We start from the raw sequence: 10897 nt of genomic DNA on the forward strand, positions 1-10897 counted from the left end.
TCCACCAGACCCACCAAGCGACCCACCTTACTCCAAAATTTTCATGTGGAAATGACCCTATCGCCCCCCCCCCCCCCCCTTACCTTTTCCCACTCTAACACCTACTCGTCACATATCCACCAGACGCACCAAGCGACCCACCTTCCTCCAAAATTTTCATGTGGAAATGACCCTATCGTCACATCCTGAACAACCATCTGCCTCCAGAGTGGTCACACAATCAAGTACACTATATAAACTCTCTCAAGTTCTATTTTATACGCAATTATCTTCCCCTCATAAAGCTTTTGCCACCTCATTAACTATCACCAAAGAACTAACTAGTTTCTTACAGGCCATGCAAGACCCTAAGTGGCGTAAAACCATGCATGATGAAATACAAGTACTCCAAGATAATCGCACATGAAATTTCATGTCTCATCCACCTCGCAAGAAACCCATTAGATGTAAATGGGTATACAAAGTGAAGCTCAAATATGATGGAACTATCGAATGTTACAAAACTCGTTTGGTCGCCAAAGGCTATAATCAGATTGAGGGTCTCGATTATCAAGAGACATTTGCCCCTGTTGCTAAACTGGTTAATATACGTGTTCTTCTTAGTGTTGTTGCGATTCAAGGAGGGCACCTTCACCAACTTGACGTCAACAATGCATTCTTATATGGTGATATTGATGAAGATGTATACATGTCCTTACCTTCAGGATTTGGACAAAAGGGGGAAAATCAAGTGTGCAAACTTAACAAGTCTTTATACGGGTTGAAGCAAGCTTCTAAACAATGGTTTTTGAAGCTTTCAACAACCCTCAAGGCTGTTGGTTTTCACCAATCAAAGGCAGACTATTCATTATTCGTCCAACCAATAAAGGAAGTTTTATGGTATTACTTGTGTATGTTGGTGAAGTGATTTTGGTAGGTAACAATCTATAATATATTGAAGATGTGAAATTGGTATTAAACTCAAGGATATTGGTCAAGTCAAATACTTCTTGTGCATAGAAATAGCAAGATTTTAGAATGACATTTCACTCTTCCAAAGGAAATATACTTTGAAGATATTAGAAGATGCTGGATTTCTAGGAGCCAAACATACAAGGTTCCTGATGGAACAAAACTTGGCTCTTGTACTATCCGAATGAGATCTTATAAATGATCCTTCATCATATAGGTGTCTTGTGGGAAGATTGATATACGTGAGCATTACTAGACCAAATTTGGTCTATGTTTAAAGCTAATTTAAAGAGAAATCGAGAACGCCACATCTTGAGGCAGCGCATACAGTCCTTCGATACTTGAAACAAACTCCAGGAAACGATATTCTTCTATCCTCCACAAGTATACTCATATTAAGTGCATTTTGTGATACAAAATGGGCTCGATGCTGGGACACAAGATGGTCAGTAATAGGGAATTGTATATTTCTTGGACAATCACCCATCTCTTAAAAACCAAAGAAACAAACAACAGTGGCTCGATCAATAGCAGAGGCAGAACATCGTTCTATGACTACCACATGTTGTGAAATCACTTGGTTGAAGAATGTTTTGAAGAATTGTATATTACTGCGACAACCAAGATGTTTTACATATTACCTCTAAACTGGTGTTTCATGAGTGAACCAAGCACATCGAAATTGATTGTCACTTAATTTGCGAAAAGATTCAGACCAATTTGATTAAGACAATACACATATGAATCAACGACCAAACTACATATTTATTCACTAAGGCATTGAGTTCATTCCAATTTGACACATTACTCAGAAAGTTGGGGTATCATTAACATACACTCCAACTTGAGGGGAAGTGTTGAAGATAAACTTAAGCTGAAGATCTCGAAAGATCCTGCAAATAACAGTTGAAGATAAATACCATCAACGATATGATAATCCCTTTTTTATTTGATTTTATCTTTCAAATGTATGTATAAATATGTAATCTTACATAATAAACATTGAAATATACAACCACTGACACTGACTACAACAGAACCAACCAAACCGCTTTTAACATATAGGAAAATATTGATCAGTTTATATTCATCACTCTATAAGGTACATTTTAAAAAATTCTGAAAATTATATATTTATTATTTTACATGCAATAAGTAAAATCATAAAAAATTATCTTATTTTATATAGTTAATTGAAAAGAAAATTAAAATGAAATTTTTATCATTTTAAGGTAATATGCTATGAAGGAAAAGGTAAAATTAATATTAATTAATATTAACTATTATTTATAGAAGTATATGAAAAAAGAGGAAGCAGAAACAAAATGAGGAAAAAATTATTTTCTCTTTGACCAATTTTTTTCATTGGAAAAAAATCGCTTTGGCTGCTTTTCTTACATTAGTACTCATATAAAATAAGAAAAAATTAATTACATTATTTGTGTCTATAATATAAATAACATAAACAAATTTTATAAATAATTTTAAAAAAGGGGGTAGGTAAGAGAGGTGAAGTGAGTAATAAAAGACTAGCTTAATATTTGTTTTATTTATTATTATCATATTGGTATTAGAGTAATAGGAAACTCATTCTGAAAAACTTATTATAAATATTTTATCCTATGGTATGATGAAAGAGGAAAAAGGTCACACTAAAAGATGAGAGAGTAAAAAAATCATCTACTAGGAATTCTAGGAATATAGAAAGAATTCTTTATGACATACTCCATTTTGGGATGAGTAACCAGAATAACCAAAGGAACAACTTACACTATTAAAAAACTATTAGAAGGTAAAATTAGGTTTACTTATTTTCTTGAAAAGTATGTTCTACTCAGAAACTGAATTTCAATGGTTTGTAGACAACAAGGAGATGGGATTGATATTACTTAAAGTTATAAATAGGGGAAAGGGGTCTAATAAACCCCATATTCTCCATTTTTTTGCCTACAAAATTCAACATGGTATCAAAGTGGGCTAGGTTCTGAGATGGAGAAGGAAAGGAAAATGGAGAAGAAGGGGACTAAGACGAGGACAAAAAAGAGAAAAAAAAAGAAGTGTTTTGCTTTGCCCTTTAGTCCATTTCTTTTCAGTACTCGTTTTTTCCTTGGAATTCACACTATCATACCATATTTTTCATATTTTAAATTATATATTGGCAAAAATATCTTTTAGTCTAGTTTCCAATGCAGAAAGAATTTTGGCAATTGAAATTTCTTACAAAAGATAAATCGATATTTGAAGCAACAAAAGTCAAACAACAAGAAGGTTTCGAGCGGCAACAAAATGCTTCAATTTTCAAGATGATTTATATCATCAAGAACAAGACTTTATATAAAGAATTTTAAGTCCAAAGAAATATCTTTGAGCCTATTTTCTAACCCAATAAACTGTTTTCAATCCAATTTTTCTAGAGAGCGATAACAACATAAGAAGAATCAAAGGTCATTATGGAAGCTTGTTGCACGCGAAAATCCAAATTTTAAGTCTGTTTTTTCGTTCTCATTTTGAGTAGCTATTTTTGTTTTGCCCAAGTCTCCTATTGGTTTCTAAGTTCTAGTGAAAGTCTTTACGAACATGAATCCTTTTTTAAAGATTTTTTTCAAAGTTTCCTAATTAAATTTGAATTTTATGATTTTATTTTTTTATTTTAGGACAATTTCTTATTTTGATAAATGCAGCATTGTTTTGGAATGATATTGTCTTTTTTAATAAGGTTACTGCTTCATGAATTCTAGTAAAATGTTTCAGCCCATGATTGGCTTTAATTTATTTATGGTCTTGCAAGTTTTCAAATGTTTCCCCCTTTTTCTTGTGTCAAAACTGATTATTCTCATTAGTCTATTTATTTAATGAGCATCTCCTTCTTCTTCTTTTTTACATTTAGAAACTTGGTTAGCCAGTATGAGTGCCACATTAGGCGCTTCTTTTTATCTGATGTTTCTAAATCTAAAGAGTCAATTTCGGAAGTATGAATGTTGCATTATACGCTTCCTTCCATCTGAAGTATGAGTGTTGCTACTTTTTACTTACATTCTTGATTTCATATAAAATTTCTAGTATTTCTTCAATTTGTTATTAGTTTTCGTCACTTTGGAGCAATGCCTACAAATCCACTAACTACAAAAAGAGAAAGAGTGCACCCAACATCCAGTACTTAGACTATTTTGACTAGTGTATCGAGTTTTGTAGTTTGCCTAGGAATGATTTTTCTTCTCCCATATTTGTTTGGTCCAAATTGGGTCTTTTTGTTCTTTTGATCGCCCGCTTGAGGAGGATAAATATTTTAGGTGAAGTATTTGGTTGAAACATTCTATGAAGAAAAAAAATTGGTGACCAACAATGAAGAATTCCACAAGTTATGGGCAGAATGAAACATGAAAATTTTATAACAAAGAACCCACAGACACTTGAGTTTCTTGAAATTCAATTTTTTCATTGAAGAATAACATTTTTGTATTTCTTTTCATATTATGTACCAAGTCAAAACTAGATACTCGAGGTTTAGGGACAATATTAGAAGGTATAATTAGGTTTTACTTATTTTCTAGGAAAGTCTTTTCTAGTCTAGATACTGAATTCCTAGGATCTAAAGGCTATAGGGACATGGATATAATTTTTCATATTGTTTAAGTTATAGCTAGGGGAGAGCTCTGTTATAAATTCTCCCCTCTTTTTTCTTCCTACAAAATTCAACAAAAAAATAACATGAGACATTGATAATAGATTTTAAAAATACAAAATTACATAGAATTTTGTGTCAAAGCTTTCCACGTTACACTAGCCTTTATTCCATAAGGGCTTTTCATGAAACTTAGTTTGTATATATTAGTGGGGAAACTATGGAAGAAACAACCTTGGCCATGCGAATTCCAAGATTTTCTTTATCAAACATTGTCAAAGGATAAAAATACAAAACTTGAATGCCACTTTCTTAAGAAACAACATGCTGTGAAAGAAGAAACAAAATGTACATGCCACCTAGCCAATTTTAGTCAACAATATGTGAGCAGGTTAAGAAGGATGCTTACCCTTATAGCAAGATGAAAGTGAAAAACTATACACTATATTGACTAAGTTTGTATATGCAAACCCTCAAAAATCTTTTGGAAGAGACACATGATGATTCTAATTATAATAATATTTCCTATATTTGCTTCCAAGAAATTGTAATTCACTTTAATGACACTAATGGACATTTAGGCAAGTACAACTTTTTCAAAATGATTGAGCAGGGCAGGATGGACACTTTTTGCCAAGATACTTGATGGTCCAATTGATCAGTATTTTTCTTTTGGAAATATTAGTAAAATTAAAGAGGCGAAAAATAAAGAACCTTTAAAGAGGGAAAATATTTATTTGAATAATTAATTAGATTTTTTATTTTAATTTTCTATACTTAAAGAGGGGAAAGATATAACCGGAAAAGAAAGTCCAATAAAATAGAATAAATAAATCTCCAATGCTAAGATACAAAGGAAAAATCTAATCTATTGTAGGCTCCAATTGCACAATGATGCACTTTGTACTTACACATTCATAATCATCATTTTGTAGCAATTTTGTTTGATCATATTCTATTTTGTCATATATTATTTATTTCCATGCTTCGACATGCATTTTCTTTTTTCAAATGGTTATCTTTTATTCAAGAGGCAAAAAGAAGCAGCATATAAATACCCAATACGTACAAGTTTTAGCAAAAGAAAATAACCATCGTAAGGTAGTAGTCAAATTTTCTGCTACCAGGAAGGTAAATCAAATTGGCTAGATATGAGATCTAATATTGGCCGTTGTTAACAAGCATGACTACCAAAGATACCAAAGCAAATCTCGCTCCCACAAAATGGCTGTAACACACAAAGCCAATGTTTGCCCCACTTCTATACCTAATAATAATTGGCTTGATCCTTCTCTACCATAAATAGAAGAAATGAGTGAATGTTATTGTCATAATTATTAACAATTAGAGTGTCTTATACTTGTTTTTGGCGCAAAATGTTGTTGAGTGAGAAGGTTTTCTAATTAGTTAATCATTTAAGATGAAACTAATTCAATCCAACAGTGGTATCAAAGTAGGATATGTGTGTGGGCTGAAACCCAATTATGCTCCGTTTGAAGATTGTAGTCACATCTCATGCCCATTATGTGTAAACCTGAACATGAGGGGGAGTGTTGAGAGAGAACAAGTCCCACATTGATAAGAGTTAAGAAATGTTCTTGTGTTACAAGGTCAACCAATAGGTCTCTTAATTTGTTAGTCATTTTGGGAAGAAACTGTACTCAATCAAACAAATGTATTACTCTTGAAATGACATATACATTCCTAGGACCAATGGAAATTTTAATAGATGGTTCTAAGGCAAAGAGGTTGAAGGGGATGTACAAAAAAGCAAGTTGGCAAAACGGTGCTTGATACAAGAACAAAAGAAAATTATAAAATTCCAATTTATGTAGGGTCCAACCTTTGATTTGGTCATCCGATTTAATCTCCATGCATGAACTAAATTTGTGTTTTGGTTAACATTAATCCTTTCATCGACTAACTTCAATTTTAGTCATAATCTCCACTTAACTTGACAAGGAAGTTTGGTTCCATATGGTGATGGTGGATCCAAGATAGTAATAAAGTGACGATAAAGATGATTGCTTGTTGCTACTCGACTGTAAAAATCCCATAAAATGTTCAAATGAAATTTGAAGATTTGATCTTTTGAAAGGACCTTTCTCACTTGATAGTTAAAGTTTTCTCACAAATTTTTTTCTCTAAGTTATTTTCAAAAAATTTCCCTAACTTTTTCCAAAAACTTACAATAAACCTCTATTTATAGGGTGGTAGGTGTCACCTTTTTTTTTCTCCCTCAACCATTGACTAGTACACATACAAGAGAAGACGGCAAAGAAAATACTTACTCCATTTGATGAAGATACGACACCACACTATCTTTTGCCACCTTTACTTTGGTAAAGCTTCTTATGATGCCATGTGTCACCCCTCTTGCTTGGGTGGGCTTGTTTTATGACGCCATGTGTCACTTGTTGTGCCACCTGGTTGCTTTATGTAGAGCTTAGGTGACGCTTAGGTAGCATCCTCTTTGATTTGATCTTCAGTTGTGGCCCTGCAAATTCACTTCATCTTGACAGACAATCAAGCCTTAATCTTGAAATTAACTCTGATATTGATCAAATACTCGATGATCTAGACCGTTGATCAAGGTCCTAATTTCAACTATCGATCAATTTTCATCTCTGCACCCATGTTTTAATGTTTATTTTAAGTTAAAATTTCTTATTTTTCAGCAATTTTTAGTAATAAAGTGAAGACAATGAAATTGCTGTAAATATAATAAAGTAGATAGTATTCTTGTAAATAGAATTTTTTTTAGGTACATAAAGTTGGGTGCAACCAAAGTCGACTATCCCTTCTTCTCTTCGTCGCTCTCTAAATCCTTCGATAAATTCATATTTCTAGCGACTGTCTCCTCCTCTTCTTCTCGTTTTTGCTTCTATATAAAAATTGAAATTTACTTCAATTTGGAACATGAAAAACCACTTTCTCATTTTTTTTACTTTGATACAAAATTTTCATTTTAGTGTTGTAAAATGTGATTTCTCCTCTCTTTTTTCCCTCCTGATCTATTAAAGTAAACAGAATCTCTGCAATTTTACTGGGGAAGACGAACATCAGCAAGATCTTCTCTATATGGCACCTCATCCATGCCATGATCCCCGCCATTCCCATAGAGGCCATTCTCCATTTGTGTCTGCGCGGAAGCTTCAAGCTTAGGCGTGGTGTCTATGTACGTCACCACCGCATCTTTCCTGAAGGTCAAGTAAATCACTGCAAGCACATAAGCGACCATGAGAGGAAAGACGAAGATGCCGATGAACACATTGGCCACCTTGGGGAGGTTGTTGTCGATCAGCCAACCCACGAAGCCGGTGCTCAGGTAGTACACGTTAATGCCGATGATGCTCAAGCCCAGGACCCATGAGAACACAATTATCTGCAAATTTAATTTGAATCATGGACATGATTGATAGTGGTGATCAATAGAATTGTCTGTAACTGACTTACATAAATTGAGTTTTTGAAAGGACCCATCTTGGTCTTGCTGCTGCTGAATTTGAGGAGTGGAATCAGAGCAAAAGGCAGTTCGAAGGAGAGAATCATCTGAAAGGGAAACAAATACATTAACCACACGCAGAAAAGCCAGGGAGAACGAGTCGAGCTCATATAAAATAAAGGGTAGATAAGAATCACCGATGCTATGATGATGAGGCGGCCGGCACCAGATGAGCCACCGATGATGGAAACAATCAAGCTAGGGATGATGGCAATGCACCTGGTCATCAGGTTTCTTATCCATTTCTTCATCTGTAAATCCAGAAATCCCTGCCCATAAGAGACAAAAGATTAGTTTACGATTTGACAAATCTTTTGGAGATGTTTAAGAGAGAAACGTTAGTTTAAGAAGCACGTGCCTGCATTATGAATTGACCAGCGTAAGTGCCGGTGATCGTAGAGCTCTGGCCTGATGCCAACAGAGCTATGGCGTATACGACGGAACTTGATTTTCCCAACACATTCTATTGAAACCAAAAACAGATAAACATTACTCTAAAATGGAGGAATATATCTCTTCAACTGTAGCAGATGAGGGCAGCGTTGATGGAGCAGGTGAACTAACCTTGAGCAAGAAAGAGGCAGAATTGAGTGTCAGATCACTGCATCTGTCATTATTTTCCTTGGAAAGATCATCGGCCAAGCAGACAGTGCCCGAGACGGAGATGACCGCCACATTAATGAGAAAGGCCACAAACAATGCAATCCCACTCTCCATTAAGAAGTACCTGCAGGCGCTCTGGTGGAAGACTCGATCGACAATTATTCGGTTAATTTCCCTTCGTTGCAACTAAGAATTTCAGCTGTTAATTCGATTCCCGATATACTTACATTGATACCATGAACAGACGGAGGCACTTTTCTTGACAAAACAAGCGCCGAATGGAGGAAGAGGTTGTGGCTGTCGATGAAGCAAGAAAAAAAACTTCTCAACGATGAAATCGTTTTCACAGAAAAATTACGTTTGGAATTTTAATGAGATTAGTGAGGATAAGATGCAGGTCGTTACGGCATGACTAAAGCTCCCAAGAGAGCAATGGCGTCTCCGGTGGCTCCGCTGCCCTTGAGTTTTGGTACGAACATTCCCTTAAATACTTCTTTTGCTGGGGGTTTCACGTAGGCCAGTTCTCCGAAGTAGCAGCCGGCCATGACAAATACCAGTATGGATATCAGGAGTTCCAACTTCCTCACCTGCAAAATTAAAGAAAATTCCAAATTAACAGTGACGTTTATTAGCTGTAAAAGATACCTATCTTGGGAAAATATCTGATATATTATACAAACTTCAATAGAAGAGTATGGATTTTTATTATTTTATTACTGTAATTTTTATTCCTTCCAGAGTAACAATTGTATCACTAGGGGTGGGTATCAGTTTGGGTTTTAGGGGGGAACCCGATACCAACCAGGTAGGGGGCGAGGCAACCGCCGGGTTTTTGGTCCCAAATCCGACTCCAGCCAGGGCGGGGATAGGGCGGGGACAGTTCAGGTTTAAGTCGGGTTTAAGGTGACAGGACGGGGATGGTGATGGGTTCGGGTTTGATGAATTCAGACTTTTCTAAAGTTCGGTTTTTGGGGCCGGGGATCGGATTCGGTTTCGGGTTTTCGTAAACCCAGAGCCAACCCGACCCGTGCCCACTCCTATGTATCTTCTTCGGAAGAAAAGAGTTGCAGATAGCAAGTATAACTTCCCTCCCCAAACCTGACCTTTTTATGGATTCCTTTTGACGCTTTCGGAGATTCCTCCATGGCTGGTCTCCTGACAAAGACAAAGCACTCAATGCGGAAGAAAAGGGAGTTTTAGTTTTACCGTACCCCGTATCGTTGTAGACCGAGAAGCAACAGAGTACTGAATCCAGTGAGTAAGACGCCAACCCAAACGGGGATATGGAAGAGAATGTTGAGAGCGAAGGCCGTGCCAATCACTGATGAAAATAAGTTAAAATTAAACAAATCGATACAGACCAAAATTGTGGAATTGAATATGGATTTGCTAACCGATCGATGAAGAAGATGTCAACGCACCTTCGGGAATGTCAGCTGCGATAACGGCGATCTCTGCGAGCAGCCACAGGCAATACTTCACCGGCATCGGGTACTCGACCTTACAGAGCTCGGAAAGATGCTTCCCTGCAAGAATTGTGAACATTTTAAAATGACAAGCCAACAAAGCTCACTTGCTTCAGTTGCATGCAGCTGGGTTCTGATTCTGTAACCTGTAGTGACGCCGAGATTTGCTGCTAGCGATTGAATAATGAGGGCGAATATCAGTCCGATCAGAATCACCCAAAGCAGCTGAGCATTGGTTAAGTTAATATCATTTAGTAAGGACATTTCGGTTTATACATGTCGAGGAATGGTTGCATCCAATTAATACTTACCTCGTATCCGTGATTAGCTCCGGCTTGGAGGTCAGTTTCCACTGCAAATTATCCATAACAAGTTTAAAATTACAGTAGAAAAAGAGATGTCTACAGATAGAAAGAGAGAGAGTATCTTCAACTTACAGTTGCCAGGGTCGAGATAAGCCAAACAGACAAGGAAACCAGGGCCTAAGTAGGAAAGGAATTCTCTCCATCCGGGTATCTGAAATATAAGTACACAGAAAAAAAAACAATGAATCTTGTTCAACAATTTCTGAACAAATTCAAGAAGAGAAACGCAAAAAAAACAAGGATAACAGTAATTCACATTATCCTCAGATTTCTGTTGCCCATATTTATCTGCAGTTGCAACATCATCAAGTGAAGAAATCATGTTGCTCCCCCTCCATGACGGATGGTCTTTCCCAATTGTTGCTTCCGTTTCGTTGCTCCCCAT

General features: G+C 35.9%; 1 protein-coding gene across 1 annotated transcript; it reads right to left on the reverse strand.

The window, feature by feature from the left end:
- Positions 1–7616: 7616 nt before the first annotated feature.
- Positions 7617–10897, reverse strand: LOC137940850 (metal transporter Nramp7.2-like). The gene is made up of 13 exons (XM_068785970.1): positions 10769–10897; positions 10585–10663; positions 10459–10499; positions 10294–10372; positions 10103–10207; positions 9893–10002; positions 9087–9268; positions 8909–8978; positions 8643–8816; positions 8437–8541; positions 8216–8347; positions 8030–8125; positions 7617–7958 (listed from the first exon to the last, which is right to left on the reverse strand). Exons 1-13 carry the CDS (start codon positions 10895–10897, stop codon positions 7617–7619), a joined length of 1644 nt encoding a protein of 547 aa, XP_068642071.1.

This window comes from Aristolochia californica, unplaced genomic scaffold, assembly GCF_029961685.1.
Source record: "Aristolochia californica isolate CCGP_79_NKW_82.1479 unplaced genomic scaffold, dmAriCali1.0.hap1 SCAF_9, whole genome shotgun sequence".
Classification (NCBI taxonomy): domain Eukaryota; kingdom Viridiplantae; phylum Streptophyta; class Magnoliopsida; order Piperales; family Aristolochiaceae; genus Aristolochia; species Aristolochia californica.